The sequence below is a fragment of the Rana temporaria genome, chromosome 3, assembly GCF_905171775.1.
Source record: "Rana temporaria chromosome 3, aRanTem1.1, whole genome shotgun sequence".
Lineage (NCBI taxonomy): Eukaryota > Metazoa > Chordata > Amphibia > Anura > Ranidae > Rana > Rana temporaria.
The window spans coordinates 418,134,888-418,152,717 of NC_053491.1; the positions used below are offsets into that span (position 1 = coordinate 418,134,888).

Consider the following 17,830-nt stretch of genomic DNA (forward strand, 5'->3'; position numbering starts at 1 on the left):
ATATATATACTGTATGAATTTGTATATCTATAGTTGTATATATTTTTATATAATTATGGATATTTTAATAATATGTTCTAGGCATGCAGTTGAATACATAGTTGAAGTACTTATATTGGGACTTTTTTATCTTAGCCACTTGCCGACCAGCTTACATACATGTACGTTGGCAAAGTGGCTTGTTCCTGCGAATTGCTGTGTGGGTACGTTGGCTCCTTTAAGAGCCATAGCATCGGACGGGGGACCTGATGCATGTGGCCGGCGGACACGGTGACTGCCGGCCACCTGCGATCGCGGGCACTAGAGCCAGAATGGGAAAATGTGTATGTAAACACACAAATCACTGTTCTGACAGGAGAGGAGAGACAGATCTGCTGTTTGTAGTAATTACGAACAGCGATATGTCTCCTCCTACAGTTAGTTCCATCACCCACAGTTAGAAACACACATGTTCCCAGCCTCCTCTGGATCCCTGTAAGATCACACCAGTGCCCCAGGCTGCAAAGGGAAAACAGGACTCTAAATAGGATGTTTATGAGACTCCAGGGCTGGCGATTTTCACCACATACTGAACTCATCTAATTTAACCTGTGAGTAATACTTACTACTTGTTTTTATTAAATATATGATTTATACTCCACTCAGTCTGGCGCCCCTCTGTTCCCATTCTTAGACACAACACTTGCATGTAGACTGCCCTAAGTAATACCCACATGTGATGCTGACTCTCTATATTTGAAAGAACTAAAAATCAAATGAATGACGGGGCAGATCACAAACTATAAGCCAGGTCCAATCTGGCAGGGATCTGTGTCTGTTCTCTATATTGAACCTGCTGTGATCCCTTTGTTAATTAGGTGCTGAAGCGCACATACTCTGAAAAATAAACTGGTGTGGGTCGTGTAGATGGACCTGAAACAGGTCTATCTGCTTTGTTAATGTAGCACTCGCTACTCAGCTCTGCAATTCCTCCCATGGTGCCAATATATGGTAAATTGAAATAGTTGGAGGATAGCCACAGACCCAGGTCTGGAATGTACACAGAATCTCCTGCCTTGTAGTACATGTAATAAGTTCTATATTTTCCAAAAACTGGATCAATGATTGACTTCAACTGCTTGAGAACAGCTTGAATATAACCTGCACACAGGGACGGACTGACCATTCGGGTACTCGGGCACTGCCCGAGGGCCCCATGCCACTTGGGGGCCCCATCAGGGTTGCCAGCCTCAGTAAAACCAGGGAAAGTATGTATACTGTGTGTGTACACTGTGTATGCATACTGTATGTGTGTGTATACTGTGTGGCCCCATAATCTCCTATTGCCCGGGGGCCCCAAAAATTTCCTATTGCCGGGGGGCCCCAAAAATCTCCTATTGCCCGGGGGCCCCATAATCTCCTATTGCCCGTGGGCCCTATAATCTCCTATTGCCCGGGGGCCCCATGAGTTGTCAGTCCGCCCCTGCCTGCACATGAAGTCTCTTTTACACTTCTAGCTTTATTGCGGTTACAATTGGTTGGATAGAGTCTGAAGTATTATTGCTTTAATTAAAATATGCTGGTATTTTTACTACTAAATGGAGTTCCATATTATGATTCAGTCTCTGTAGGTATTAAATGAAATATGCTACCAACATACTGTAATTGCATGAAGCTTATTTAGCAATTTTTTCATAGTAGTAAAACTTATTGAACCACTTTAGCTTCGGAAGGTTTTACCCTCTTCATGACCAGGCCATTTTTTAGTATTTAGCACTGTGCCACTTTAACTGGCAAAAGGCCGAAAATGTTGAAAAAAAACCAACAATATTTTTTACTTCCTGCTACAAAACTTATCCAAGAAGACAATTTAAAGAAATCTAATTTCTTCAATAATTTTAGCCAAAATGTATTCTGCTACATGTCTTTGATGACAAAAATCCCAATAAATACTGTATATACTCGAGTATAAGCCAAGTTTTTCAGCCCTTTTTTTTAAGACTGAAAATACCCCCTTGGCTTATACTCGAGTCAGTGTACCTGATATTTGTGACAGGCTGCGGGCATCCATTGTTTAAAAGTCGCGGCCTCCTCCTGATCCCATTTCGTGATAGGCGTTTCCCAGCAGACACTGTGTTCATTGTTCCGCCTATCACAGATGTCCGTGATTGGCAGAACACTGAACACAGTGTCTGCTGGGAAACTGAGTCCGAGGATGAGAGGAGGAGGCCGCGACTTAAATGATGGACGCCCGCAGCCTGTCACGAATATCAGGTACACTGACTCGGGCACAGTGAGGCGTGCAAATGGGCATTGTTGACCCTCTTTTCCACTTAGGCCTCGTACACACAACCGAGTATCTCGTCGGGCGAGACACATTGTTTTCCTTGACGAGTTCCTTGTTAGGCTTGTCGAGGAACTCGACAGGCTTTCTTTGCGTACACACTGTCAAGACAAAATCTCCTCGTTCTCAAACGTGGTGACGTACAACACATGCAATGGCTGGGAAAGTTCGATTCCCCTGGCACAACCCTTGGGGCTGCTTTTGCTAATCTCATGTTACTGCGAGTTAAGTAAAAGTTTGGTCAGAGATGATTTGCACTTTTCAGTCTGTTACAGCGTGAAAAATGTGTTATCTCCATTACAAATGCTACTTTTACTCCCCTCTCATACTTTATTCTGAGCATGCAAAGGTTTCTTAGCATACACACGCTCAAGTTTCTCGTCGAAAACCAGCCCGATGAGGAACACGGCGAGGAAATTGAGACTCCCATCGAGGAAAAAGAGAACTTGTTCTCTTTTTTTCTCGTCGAGTTCCTCGACAGTTTCCTCAATGAAAAACGTACACACGACCGGTTTCCTCTGCAAAAAAGCTCTGCCACCAAGTTTCTTGATGGATTCTGTCGAGTTTCTCGGTCGTGTGTACGAGGCCTTACAGTAGCTACTGCATTCTCACCCTAGGCTTATACTTGAGTCAATAAGTTTTCCCATTTTTTTTGTGGTAAAATTAGGTGCCTCAGCTTATATTCGGGTCGGCTTATACTCAAGTATATACAGTATATATTGATTGGTTTACGTGAAAGTTATAGCATTTACAAACTATAGTATATACTGTAATTTTCTTTATACTACTAATGGCTGTGGTCAGTGACTTATAATGGGATTGCGATAGTGTGGCTGGCAATCTAAAACTAACTGACGCTGGGAGGAACTAACTGACTGACTGACCTCACTAGTGCCACTAATACAGTGATTAGTGCTAATAATATACACTGTGACTGTACTAATGACACTGGCTTGGAAGGGGTTTACATCTAGGCTGATCAAGGGGTTAAATGTGCACCTAATAATTTGTAATGTGTGCTGCTTTTTACTACAGATCTCTTTGTTTCTTATTCCTGCTTTGCAGAGAGTTTTATCGTCATAATATATTGGTTATTATTGGTAATACATTGTCATGCCAGTAATAAAGGGCCGCAACCATTTATACCACATTTTAAGGCTAATAGTTTATATTATATTCAATATATTTACAGATTTTAAAATAACATTTGAGTTTGGTCTCTAGTCCCATAGGATTGTGAAAGACTTGGGACGCCTTGGGCTAAAATCCAATAACAAAGTCTGTGGCATGCATAGTGCACCACAGTGAATGGTGGCTATAGCAAGATCTAGCAGTGTGAGTGGCTAAAATGGGGATGCATAAGTAGAACCTGAGCCTGTATACACTGCACACATATGTCATAGTTCCCTAGTTCACAAAAATTAATATCTGAGAGATATGGAGGAGGTGGATACTGAAGCCCCAGCTAACATGTCCCTGGAGGGAGCATGTGGAGGAGTACCTTGCTCCTGACAGAGTGCAATGTTCCCCTGTTGATGAGGACAAGGGCCTCTTCCCCAAGACCCTGTCCTGGGAAGGGGACTTATTGGAATCTGAAAGTCTCCTCCACAAATAAGGGGGCCCCTCAGATATAGGCCCTCCTCTGTGAGTGAGTAATGGGTACATAGTACCTATATTCACTCACACAAATGTAAATGTAAATAAACACACATACTTTTTGACAAAACCCTTATTAAACAAAAAAAATATTCTGAAAAAATGCCCCACTGTGTAAATCCATCATCAATCAAGTTGTCTAGAGATACACATCTATAACGATGAATGATGCCCTGAAAACCTTTTTAACTTCTGGCCAACCAACAGACACTTCTGATCCCATTGATACATTTGCTGTGAATGGCATCCCCTGGTCTCCACCACTAATTGTAAACAAAACAGTGATGTCATTGACCAAATATGGACAAAGCCATGATATCAGCACTACCCCTGCCCCTTTATATGGCAGAGGATTCCTGGGCAGCAAATGAATGAACGGGTGATGCCACTGGTTGCTAAGGATCAGGCGAGTGCAGGCACCTGCTGCTTCTTTAACAACCATCAACAGGAAGCTATCACAGTAGCAGTAGCGCAGTAGAGGAAGAATATGTGACATTTGTCTCCCACCAAGCAGGCTAAGGCCTCATGTACACAATACGTTTGAAAACCCTCTTCTGAATGCTTGAACTTGACAGCTTGTAACCAACGCTTAAAAGCATCCATTTTGCCGTGTTTACATGCTGCGTTTAGTGGCATTTATGTGCGTTTGCGTTTAGAAGCGTTTTTGACAGATAACAGTTTTTACACATCAGTAGACCCTCTCAAATGCCTACAATGCAGGAAAAAAAAATCTCTCTGTCTTTTAACATTGCTAATGGTCAGAGATGATTCCCCATTGAAAACGTCTATAAACTAAAACACTTATAAATGCAACATTTGTAACAAAAGACGCGTTTACACGCTGTTACAAGCATTTGGCATTTTAACTGCCCTTGAACTACCGTCCTGAATGCAAATTTTTGCTTTTAAAAGTGCTTCTAATCTCAACTTCTAAACTTCTATAAACACCTGAGTGTACATGTACCCATAAGATAACATTGAGGAGAGTTCATGGGCTGCTGAAGAAATACGCCCAACTGCTCCTAAACGTCCGTTTACCAGTTGTAGTGTACATGTTACCTAAAAGTCAAGTGTTTGGAAGAACACCTGAACAGGCAAAGTCCCACAATCCTCATCATCCTCCCCAGCAGTGCCCAGTACAGATCTCATTGTTTACAGCCATGACCAGTAAGGATGAGTTGAACAGCCCTGGGTTTTGTTCAAGCAGGGTCCTGGGTTTGCAAATCCTTAGAGCTTGGATGCCAAACCCGAACCCCATTGAAATCAATAGGAACATAATCTGTCAAATAAAACATTTCCTTTTTTGTCTGGGCTAATAGGCAGGGGGTTCTTAAAACAATTGCATAGAGGAGAGAATGGGTGAGGGTCCTGCCCAGTAGAATATGAACCAAGACAAAAATACTGTATTTATCGGCGTATATCGCACACTTTTTTGCCCTGAAAATCAGGGGAAAATCGCCGTGTTTGAATAGCTGCGCCGACATATTCGGAGCGCAGTACGCTCGGGTACATTCGGCCAGGCTCGGCTTCACTCGTAGTCACGCTCTGTGACGTTTATGCGTGAGAAGCCGAGCCTGGCCAAATATATCCGAGTGTACTGCGCTCGGTATACGTCGACGAAGGCTTCAAACTGAGCGCGGGAAGCGGGGATTCGACATGAAGACAGCACGGGAGAAGCCGGGAGGACACCACCGAGGCCGCATTTACGCTACGCCGCCGTAACTTAGGAGGCAAGTGCTTTGTGAATACAGCACTTGCCTCTCTGACTTACGGCGGCATAGCTTAAATACGATACACTACGCGGGGTCAAAATTACGCCGCCCTACCTGAATCCAGCTAATTGTATTCAATGACGGTCGTTCACATACATACGTTGCGATTCCTCTACGAATGCTATGCGATAGAAAAAGGGTCTTGTGCGAGTTTACTGCGTTGCCTTGCGAATTAAGTCTCCATAGACATCATTGTAAATCGTTCTGGAATCGCATTGATGGTTCACATATGTGCGAATTTCATAACACTACTCTCCACAAAAAGCTATGCCGCCGTAAGTCAGGAAGTTAACAGTTTTTTTTGGACATTATGATTTTATTGGCTAGATTATTAATCGCAGCTATGTCCCACTCCTGACATTTGCATTAAATTTGCGGTAAATTCACACCTCAGAATGGACAAAAAACATACCAAATTCACAGCGCATCAGTGTAAACCCGGGCCTTAATGGTGGCCTAAATACATACAATAGCTTAATTTGCCGCTATGACCTATAAGCCAATCAGCTTCTAACTTCAGCTAGTTCAATTAAGCTTTTACAAGAAAACCTGGAAGCTGGTTTCTGTGCACAGCTGCTCCAGATTTTGCACGCTCCAGTTTTAGTAAATTTTCCCCACTGTTTAATTGTGCTATTCTTGTGGGTCCCTTCGGAATTTAGGTGATTCCAAACTAGGGTTTATTTAATAGGGCTGTGAAGGAAACACATAGTAGCTTAAATACATTTTTAGGATGACAGAAAGCTAATGAAGTGACTGGAATGAAAGAAGCATCTTCTAAGAAATGGTATAAGGTACAGATAGGTCTTCCAGCAGTAATTATGACAGAATGTAGAGGATGGTATCTTTGAGCAGAAACCTAGACAGGTTGCAGTAGACAAGGAGATACAGATCATTGGGCCCCATAGCAATAGTTTGATGGGGCTCCCTGGCAACCTCTCTTTGTGACACTTAGCAGTGTAAGCTGTGATACTGATCTTAAAGCGGGATTCCACCCGCAGTTTTTTATTTTAAAAGTCAGCAGCTACTAACAGTGTAGCTGCTGACTTTTAATAAGGACACTTACCTTGTCCTACTTGCCCGCGCTGATGGCTCCCCGATGCCGATCCCACGACTGATGCAGTCACGAAAAAAATCGCTGATCGCCGCCATTAGTAGTAAAAAAATAAATTAAACGCAATTAAACTATCCCCTATTTTGTAAACGCTATAAATTTTGCGCAAACCAACCGATAAACGCTTATTGCGATTTTTTTTACCAAAAATAGGTAGAAGAATACGTATCGGCCTAAACTGAGGAAAAAAATGTATATATGTTTTTGGGGGATATTTATTATAGCAAAAACTAAAAAATATTGATTTTTTTTCAAAATTGTCGCTCTATTTTTGTTTATAGCGCAAAAAATAAAAACCGCAGAGGTGATCAAATACCACCAAAAGAAAGCTCTATTTGTGGGGAAAAAGGATGCCAATTTTGTCTGGGAGCCACGTCGCACGACCGCGCAATTGTCTGTTAAAGCGTCATAATTTGCCTGGGGGGTCAAGTGGTTGAATGAACCACAACCCAATAGTGGGGATATATACCTGCCATCCAGGATCCATCTTGGACTTCCTGTACAATAGGTATACATTTTAAAAATGTATTAATTATTTATTTTATTAGCATGTTTTATGTGCAATAGTGCTTTCCTAGAATGGAGTGCATTCATTATCGCTCTCTTAACTTCTGCATTTTTAAAACTATATATGAGAGGATTTAACAGAGGGGATGCCACAGTATAAAAAATGGAGAAGACCTTGTCAATGCTATCTGAACTTAAACCCAAGCTTGGTCGAAAGTAGATTCCAAACACTGTGCTGTAGAAAGAGATGACTACAGTAAGATGGGAGGCACAGGTAGAGAATGCTTTGGATCTTCCTTCTGTTGAATTGATTCCTAAAATTGTACAAATGATGGAGGTATAGGACATCAATATCACAACAAAAGTAACAACTCCCATTACCAGCGATAGCAAAAAGACAACCAACTTTCTTGTATAAGAATAGACACATGTAAGTTTCAAAAGTGGGGGTATATCACAGTAAAAATGATTAATTTTATTTGAACCACATAAAGGGAATTTAAAAATGGTAATTGTATGAGTTATGGAAGCTAAAAAGCTACTTATATAGGCTCCATATACCAATCCCCAACATGTATGTTTGTTCATCGTGCTATGGTAGAGCAGTGGTTGACATATGGCAACATAACGATCGTATGCCATGGCAGTCACCAAAAAACTTTCAGATGTGGCAAACATGGCAAACAAAAACATTTGACTGGCACATGCTTTAAAGGAGATGGATTTTTTATCTGAGATAAAATCTGACAGCATCTTGGGGGTAATGGTGGAGGAATAAAACAAGTCAATAAAAGATAAATGACTCAGGAAAAAATACATAGGAGCTTGAAGATAATGGTAGGCACTTATTAATATTATCATACCCAGGTTACTTAAGAAGGAGCATGTATAAATGATTAAAAAACAAACAAACAGTACTGATTCGATAAAGCGGTTTGAAGTCAGTCCCAGTAAAATAAAATCATCAAATGTAGTCTGATTCAGAGTATCCATTGAGAATTTGAAAACCTGAAAAACCATAATTAGTAAACAAGTCTACAGTAGTTTTAATAGTAACAATACTAATATTATTATTAATAATAACAAAAGTTTGCATATGAATTGCACTGAGTTTTTTTTGTATGTTTTTAACACTAAATCTAAACTCTGTCAGCCTTTGGAAACAAATTTCGTGTTTCTCCACCCTCATATAGTAAGGGTTAAATACTCTCTTAGCTTTTTTAGTGCGTGGTCCTGTATTGTATGTAAGGTCATCAGTGGCCCAACCACACTGTGGATTTGGAGCAGAGCAATTAAAAAGTGCTAGCTGTCAGGGGAGCGAGGAATAAGGTAAGTATTCCTCTACTTTACACCCCCACCCCACCTAAAAGGTCACTCATACTATATAGGAAGAGTACATCTTTAAAGCTTTTTCTAGTATACAAACTAAGTAGATATAACCAAGTAAGAAGTATTTTAGAGGATGTAGTTTTTCATCATTGACTATTTTGAAAAGCCCTGTGTTGTTTATATTTCTAAATCTATAGGTTTGTAAAATGACTAAACTCACCATGTATACGTAATACAGTCATCCTAATTTGTAGACACTAGTAGATTCTTTTTAAGACCTTAACATGAATAGCTGATGTCAAGTTATAAATTACAATGGACATCAGATGGTAATCTAACAAGCACCTAAAAATGATAATTCATAATTTACTGTAAACCCTCTTGCAGACAGCCTTAGCACTGCTTATATATCATGTAAAAAAATAAGCTGTTCATTAAAAAAAACAAACACAAAAAACAACCAAGCATAGACTTCCAACTAAAATCTGCCTTAATCTTATGATAAATCCTGTGATACCACTTGGACATCCTAGTGATCTCCTGATCCTGCTGTTTCTAACATAATTAGATAAAAATTATTTTATAATATATTTGACTACTTTTAGTATTAAACATCAGTGGAGGTTTAGCAGTAATTCCATAGTAAAAAACATAGTAAAAAAGACAATACTATAAATAATTGTTCTCCTTTCTTTCCCTTTCACCTGTCTCTAGCCTAATGTCTTGTTTTTTTTCCCCATCCCTCTCTCTAGTCATTTTTCTTGTTCTTTCGGAATGGTATGAGTGGCAGTGCTGGTGGCGGTGGGATCAGTGGCAGTGCTGGGGGGAGTTCTGATCAGCCAACTTAGGTGCTCTTGATAAAGGTCATCTGCTGATCTAAGAACTGTAGTGGGGACTTTTAATGGCAACTATAATCACAGCTAGTGTTACTCACTGTGTCTGAGGCTTCACTGTGTCTCCGACTTTGTGGTGTCTCGCAATAGTGACACTTATACCGAAATAAGGAGATTATGGTCTCCTCCAGCCCCTCCCACTTCACATTCCTCACCAGTCAGCTGACCTCTAGTCTCTGCTCCCTAGCCATGCTGTGAACTGAATGAGCGACTGCGAAAAAGCTGAGTGGGCGGTGTGGGCTTCAGGATTTGGTAAACCCCTGGAAAATCGTCATTCGGCCCCCAACGGGGTTCCAACCCCCAGGTTGAGAATCACTGACTTAAAGGTAGGTACCCATTTTGTCTACCAAATCTGTATTAGTCTTTATTAGAGACTACAGAGCAGAGGAATGTTTCTGTTTTTTTTTATATGTTTAAATAAAACATAACAATAAATTAAATATGTTAATACAATATTAAAATTGATTTTTTATATTTCTCATTCTGCAGTTGTCATTAATGTGATGTGGTGATCCTTCTAGGAAAGTTGTGGTTACATCTAATATGAAGGCAACGTCTGAAATGCATGCACGTGGACAGAAAATTACTGAAAAGAGACGGTGGAAGAGAAACACTAAGATACAACATAGGATAAAAAAAATAAGCTGAAAACAAGTATTTTATTTTAAAAAAACATGACATTTGTTTCTGATACAAACTAAATATCATTTAGTTAAGGTTTACATCTATTTTAGACATCTGAAGTTGCTGTTTATAACTTCTACAAAAAACATAGCAATTGACATTAAAGTTAGAACTTTTGTTACCCCAACACTTCATATGTGCCTGCTGTACTATGTACTTGTATGATAAAGTACCCTGTTCTCTTTGTATTGTTTAATTTTTGTGAAATCACTGGTGTCCCTGCCAGTCCTTCTGCTTTCCTAATAGAAACTGACCACACTTAGCAGAAGAACACACCATGGTCAGATCTCTAGCTATGCTTGCTCTCCAATGTTCAGACTTGTCCTGATACACCCCCACTGCACAACCATTCACTGGGAAGCTCAGTGTGCTGCTGCTTCTTCTCCTCCCCTCAGCTATTTGAGATCAGAGGGAATGTGATCACTATTAAAAAAGGGAAAAAAAGGTATTCATATGGGGTTATTTACTAAAGGCAAATCTACTTTGCACTACAAGTGCAAACTCCAAGTGCAAAGTGCACTTGAACGTGCACTTAGAAGTGCAGTTAATGTAGATCCGAGGGGAACATGCAAGGAGAATAAAAAACAGCATTTTAGCTTGCACATGATTGGATGATAAAATCAGCAGAGCTTCCCCTCATTTCAGATCTACCCCTCAGATTTACAGTGACTGCACTTCCAAGTGCACTTTCAGTGCAATTTCAAGTGCAGTTTATTCTTGTAGTGCAAAGTGGATTTGCCTTTCATAAATAACCCCCATAGTGTTTTTATATCTATACATAAATACATGAATTTGCCTTTCATTTCTATTTTAAACATAATGGGTTGTTTTACAAGGTGATTATTTACAATCACTTTAAATAAGCAAAAGTAATGATATCGCTTTAAGCAAACATGTACCAAACACAGAGGTTTAAAAAGCTATGCAATTTAAAATGATTCGAGAAAATTAACCTGCTAATGCAGGTAAATTACTTACACAGTTAAAAGAGAAATGCTCAAAATTTTAAATGTCAGCACTCAAAAAAAGAGGGGCTGATGGTGTGCTTACATATATATCAGCATACATTGAATAAGTATATGCTTCGTTCTTCACTTCTACATCTCTAACCTGTGCTCCTTTTATATCCAAGAACACAAGCTCTTGGGGATTAATTTGTAGCTGTAGGACTAATCATAGCGATTAAATATTAAATATATCTGTATAACAAAAAACAAGCACATAGGAATATTTTAAACTGAAACTCCAGTTTTGTTGAGTGCAAAAAAATAAAGAATAAAAATAAAAAACCCACAATACTCTACAGTCAGTTTTTCACAGGAAGTTTTACACAAATGCAGATTCTTTCTTTAGGATAGGTATTTTTGTTGGCCCTAAGAAGCAAAGAACTGAACATCTGTATAATTAAAGCAAATATATGCCCAAAACATGGGGGGGGCATGTCCTGATGTGAGAGCCGGCGGACGTGTATCTGGGAAGCTCCAACAATCCTTTACCCTAATCCTGTGCCATCCGTGCATCTAACCTGCTAATTTCGGTGGATACCCTGCCAGCCTTCTCCCCTGAGTCCCCTGCTGTGTCCTGGGCCAAAAATTGAGGAGATTCTCTGCCCCGGGGCGCCTGCAGACTACAGCCCCCACACGCCTGTGGCCGCCGCCATCTTACCGGCCTGTGCTGCTCCTGGGCTGGAGGTAAGAGACTGCCCTCCGTCCACGTCTGCCTGCCCATCCTTCTTCCTGGCATGATCCGGAGGCCCGACTGGCTGCTGGAGAGGTCCGTGGAGGCCGCGACTGGGTGTGGCCTAGTACAGCCTGAGAAGCACCGGTGTTTCCTGAGGAGCTGTAGGGACCCGGAGCGTAGATCGTCTTGCTTCACACGTCCTGTCACCCCTTCACATCCCTGCCACGGCCTGGAGTGCTGCCCGGCAGTGACTGTTTATGTACTCCTGGGGCCTGGTATCTCCTATCCTCTGCCATCCCTCTGCCTCAGTCATTCTGTTCTGGGCCTGTCCCACTATTGGACCTTGTCTCTGCCTGCAGTGTGTCCATCCATCAGCCCTGTGGTCTGTGCACACCCCTGTTGCAGCCTGGTGTGCTGGCCTGTGGAGACTGCCTTTGGTTGCCAGTTGTAGCGCCCTGAGTCTTAGCAGCTTCTGCCATTTGGATACCTCTGCTCCGCTGCTCTGGGCCTCCCCCTCCTTGGTATTCCTAGCCTTCCATCCTCGCTAACCTGCCAAGTGTGTGCCCTCTTCGGGATATACCAGATGTCCCCCTCCTCCAAAAAGGGGAAGGGGAATTCCAAAGCCGCTAAGGCCAATACACCGCTCCGACCACCGCCGCCCTCCTCCCCGCAAACGGACCCCCTACTGGTCGGGCGCCTTCGGGCCTTGCTGGCCGACCTGGACATGGATCCTAGTGAGGTCCCAGCGGCAGAGGGGCCGGCTCCATCACCTCCTGATGGTACGGCCGCAATCTTGGCGGCGATAGAGCAGAGCAAGACCTCGCTGCTGGTACGCATTGATCACCTTGCCGCGGAGTGTAATCTCATACGGAACGACCTGGACAAGATAAGGGGAAGGATGACCGAAACAGAATCCAGGGTATCAGCCACTAAAGATCTTACGGCCACACATGCCACCTCCATTGCTGAGCTACAACGCACGGTGCAGTCCCTTGTCGCAAAGTCAGACGACGCAGAGAACAGGCTGCGGCGCAACAACGTTAGGGTCCTCAGCCTGCCTGAGGGAGAAGAGGGGGATCACCCTGTTGTATTCGGCGGGGAGGAGTTCTTCAAAACTCTCCTTGGCTTTGCGGATGTTTCCCCTACCTACGTGGTTGAAAGGGCCCACCGGGTGCCTACGGGCCGAGCTGTTCCGGGGAGACCTCCCAGACCATTCCTAATCCGCTTTCTCAACTATCGGGACAGGGACAGGATCCTCTCTGAAGCCCGCAAACATCCCACACTTAAATATTGCAACACCTCTGTTCTTCTTTTCCCTGATTTTTCAGCTGAGTTACAGAGGAAGAGAAAAACCTTCAATGATGTCCACAGACGCCTCAGAGATAAGGAAATTAAATATAGCATGCTTTATCCCAGCCGTTTGCGAGTCCAGCATGCCGGAGCGGTCCGCTTCTTCGACAACCCAGCAGATGCTGATGATTGGCTGACCACCCTGCACTGAAAGAATCTTCTCACTAATCCATCTGATGCACAGATTTTCCACATCCTTGTTCTCTACATCCTACTGAACTCCTTGCAAATACCGGAGTTACCCCAAACGTACTTTCTTGGAGGTATTCCTATAGCTGGAGGAACTACACCTTCGTTCCAGACTGCCCAATCCTTCTCGATGTGTCGAGATACATGTCCCCCACCCCCTTGTCTGCGGATGTAGGTTGAACACGAGTTGGGGTCACCCCAGAAATTGGCGGAGTCTTTGTCCCGCTGTTCTCCACTCAGCTGTAGAGACATTAAATTAGCCTTAATTGAGCCTGCAGCTTTAGTTCTGTGCTGCAGAGGACTGTAGTGAGGCCTAGTTTTTGGGTCACTGCTTCACAATGTTATGTTCAGTTTTGGGTACAGACCAGCTCCCGGCCCATCCCCCGTGTTTTTGGGGGGTGCCGGGTGCCGGTAGGGAAGGCACATTGTGCTTGGGAAGTTTCATTGTTTTCTTTGTTTTCCATGTGTTATGTGTGGTTGGCTCTGGCTCTCAAAACACTCATCGGGTGGGTCTCTGTTGGGACCCATTCACCCTGAAAATCGCAATTCTCCCCTGGGATCATGGCATCACGTAATCACGGAACAATGTTGGTGATATCCTGGAATGTCAGAGGCCTCAACTCAAAATTTAAAAGGGCGCTGATGTTCCAGTATGTCAGGGCGCATAATCTGCAGGTACTGATCCTACAGGAGACCCACTTGATGGGTGGCAAACTGATGGCCTTGAAGAGACCCTGGGTCCAGAAAACTTTTCATGCCACGTATTCCTCATATGCCAGGGGGGTATCTATATTGATTAATAAATCCTTCCCGTGTAAAGTTGAGGCAGTCCATACAGACCCCCATGGCAGATTTGTAATTGTGGTATTGTTGGCCTGGCAGCAACGGTATATTATTGTAGGAGTTTATATCCCACCACCCTTCAAACCGGAAGTGTTGTATACTATTTTGGAGAGAATTTCCCCGTACTGCCCAGCAAAGTTGTTAATTCTAGGTGACTTCAATAACACCCTCTCCCCTGAGCTTGACAGGCCCGTGCCATCACAATCCTCTGCCGGGAGCCTGCTGGGGTGGGCACACTTGGCAGGAGTTACTGAGGTGTGGAGGTGGTTGCATCCCCTGACTAAAGCATACTCATGTTTCTCTACCTCATACAAAACCTCCTCCAGAATTGATTACGGGTTTGCAAATCAACTCATGTTGACTGACATAGTGGAGGCAGCCTACCTACCTAGCGGGCTGTCTGACCACTCCCCCCTTAAGATCACTATGCGCACCAGAGAAAAACGCAGTGGTTCCATGTGGCGCCTGGGGGCCCATTGGATCTCCCATGACGAGATTTCAGGGCAGACTCCACATACATTGAGGGAATTTTGGGAACACAACGCAGGGTCTTCCTCTCCTCCCACTGTATGGGACGCATTTAAGGCATTCACTAGAGGACACTATATGTCAGCAATTAAGGCAGTGAAGGTGAATCAACAAGCCAACACGTCGCGGTTGGAGGGGGATATCGAGGTGGCGGTGGACACTTACGGGTCTGACCCCTCGGTCTCCAACTTCGAACGGCTGCAGTACACCAAGAGGGATCTCCATCTCAGTGAGGTCACACGTTTAGAAATGTTCCACACAAAACAAAGATACTTTGAGCAGGGGGATAGAAACGGTAGACTACTAGCCATGATGTCTCATCACGACACCCCTATGACTCTGATCCCTGAACTGGTTTCTCCTGCGGGTGAGCCTATCACATCCCGGGAGGGTATCCTGAGGGAGTTTCAGACCTTTTACCAGACACTATACAGTACCACGCTCCCTCCGGATATGACTCCTGGTGAGATGGCACCTCTCCTGGACCCCCTGGCTCTGGGGTAGCTCTCGGATGAGGAGAGGTCCCATCTGGTCAGGCCTATCACTGCGGAGGAAGTACATGCTATTATTCACACATTGGCACCTGGGAAGTCCCTGGGTCCTGATGGTCTACTCGTCGAATTTTATCGTTCTCATGCGGATCTCCTGGCTCCCCTGCTGGCTGACCTGTATACCCACTGTCTGGAGGAGGGAGCGCTCCCACACTCCATGGCAGACGCGCACATTATTCTAATCCTTAAGCCCAATAAAGATCCCAAACAGTGCGCCTCTTACAGGCCCATAGCACTTCTCAACATTGATTTCAAAATGTTATCTAAGTTGATCACCGTTAGGCTCAACCCACTACTGCCCTCTATTATAGACATGGACCAGACTGGATTCATGGCCAATAAATCCACGGATATTAACCTCCGCAGACTATTCACCAACTTGCATGCTGTACATGACAATGTGGGCACTAGAACGATTGCCTCCTTCGACATTGAAAAGGCATTCGATTCGATCGAGTGGCCATTTCTCTGGGAAACTCTGCGGAGGATGGGATTTCCGTTGGTTTTTATTACCTGGCTGCAAATTCTATACAAATCCCAGAGGGCGGCTGTCTGGCTGGGGGGTGACGTCTCTCCCCCCCTTTCCACTTTCCAGGGGTACCAGGCAGGGCTGCCCTCTCTCTCCGGCATTGTTTGCGATTGCTATGGAACCGGTGGCGGAGGCCTTGCGTGTCTCGCCCCACATAAAAGGACTAAGAATAGCGTGGCTGGAGGAGAGGGTAGCTCTGTACGCAGACGACCTCCTACTATTTCTGAACGACGCGGACCCCTCCCTTAAAGGAGCTTTGCAAGTATTGACTGACTTCTCTAAAATAACAGGTTTACGGGTGAACTGGGCAAAATCCCAATTGCTAGCTATAGACCCTGAAGCCAAAAACCTAGCCCCGCCGGATATCCAACTGAAATGGGTCGACGAAATGGTGTACTTGGGGGTGCGCGTCTCGAGGGACGTGTCCAGCTTTATACCCCTTAACCTAGAGCCGGTGATCCAAGGAGTAAAGACCAAACTAAAAGCCTGGGAGAACCTTCCTCTGTCCTTATTAGGCCGCATTAACTTAGTTAAAATGAAAATCATACCAAAATTTACCTACCTATTCAGTAACTCCCCACAGTGGATACCTTGTTCTTTTTTTACAAAATTGAACCGCCTCTTCTCCTCCTTCCTCTGGGGTCCAAATCCTCCTAGATTTAAATTATCCACACTGATGCGTCCGGAGTCGCAGGGGGGTTTGGCGTTTCCGGACTGCCGGAAATATTTTCTGGCAGCCCAGCTGGTCACAGCAGTTTGGTGGCTGGTGCCGGACGCGCCCAACCCAGCGTCTGTTCTGGAGGCGGCGGTGGTCCGTTCGGTAGAGGCCCTCACACATTTACCCCTTCATGGTCCCAAGGCTCCGTATGATTTGACCAACCCTATGCATACAACTCTGAAGGCCTGGGGGGCGGGATTGGGAATTGAGAAGTTCCCACGGACTGCAGTCTCCCCACTTGCCCCTTTATGGAACAACCCTACACTGCCCCATTTTTTTTCATTCCTGGACCCCATAATTTGGGCCAAATGCGGTATTAAACTATTATCTGACCTCGCCACCGGCACGGCTATGCGCCCCTTTAATCATATGGTATCCCATAACAATGTGCCTTCCTCGCATTTATTTCGCTATATGCAACTGTCTCACGCGTTTAAAGCCCAAATAACACCGAATGTCACGCAAATAGTGCAATCTGATCTTGAGAGGGTCATTCGTTATGAATGTACCAAGAAACCGACCTCGGTCCTCTACGCGCATCGCCTAAGGCCCCGTACACACGACCAAACATGTATGCTGAAACTGGTCCGCGGACCAGTTTCAGCATACATGTTTGGTCGTGTGTAGGCGCGAGCGGGCAGATTTCCAGCAAACATTTGCCCGCCGGGCCTTTTCCCAGCAGACAAATATTCCTGGACGTGTTTTAAAACCGTCCGCTGGAATCCTGCCCGCTCAGACATGTACGGTTGTCAGTACAGACCTACCGTACATGTCCGAGCGCCCGCCGTCCCTCGCATGCGTCGAATGAGTTCGACGCATGCGTGGAAGCATTTAAATGGCAGGCCCGCCCACGTCGCCGTGTCATCGCCGCGTCATCGTCGCGGCCACGACGCGGCCACGCCCCACGTATTGTTTACGCGCGGACTTCTGTACGATGGTTAGTACAGCCATCGTACAGAAGCCCTCGGGCAGACATGTACGGTGAAAACGGTCCGACGGAACGGTTTCATCGTACATGTTTGCTCGTTAGTACCCGGCCTTAGAGTCACCTCTCCAGATTTGTCTAAGCTCCGTCAGCGATGGACACAGGACATCCCCGGGACTTGACTCAGAGGATTGGGAGGACATGTGGGATTTCCCCTTCAAAATACTGGTCTCCCTTCGAGA

The 17,830-nt window shown here is 44.3% G+C and overlaps 1 protein-coding gene across 1 annotated transcript; it reads right to left on the bottom strand.

Moving 5' to 3' along the window:
• Positions 1–7,390: 7,390 nt before the first annotated feature.
• On the bottom strand, positions 7,391–8,362 carry LOC120930535 (olfactory receptor 154-like). The gene has a single exon (XM_040341713.1). The coding sequence runs from the start codon at positions 8,360–8,362 to the stop codon at positions 7,391–7,393; it is 972 nt and encodes a 323-aa protein (XP_040197647.1).
• Between the last annotated feature and the right edge of the window lie 9,468 nt (positions 8,363–17,830).

Coding starts and splice junctions, on each gene's coding strand:
- LOC120930535 (XM_040341713.1), bottom strand. CDS start 8,362: ATGGATACTCTGAATCAGACTACATTTGATGATTTTATTTTACTGGGA.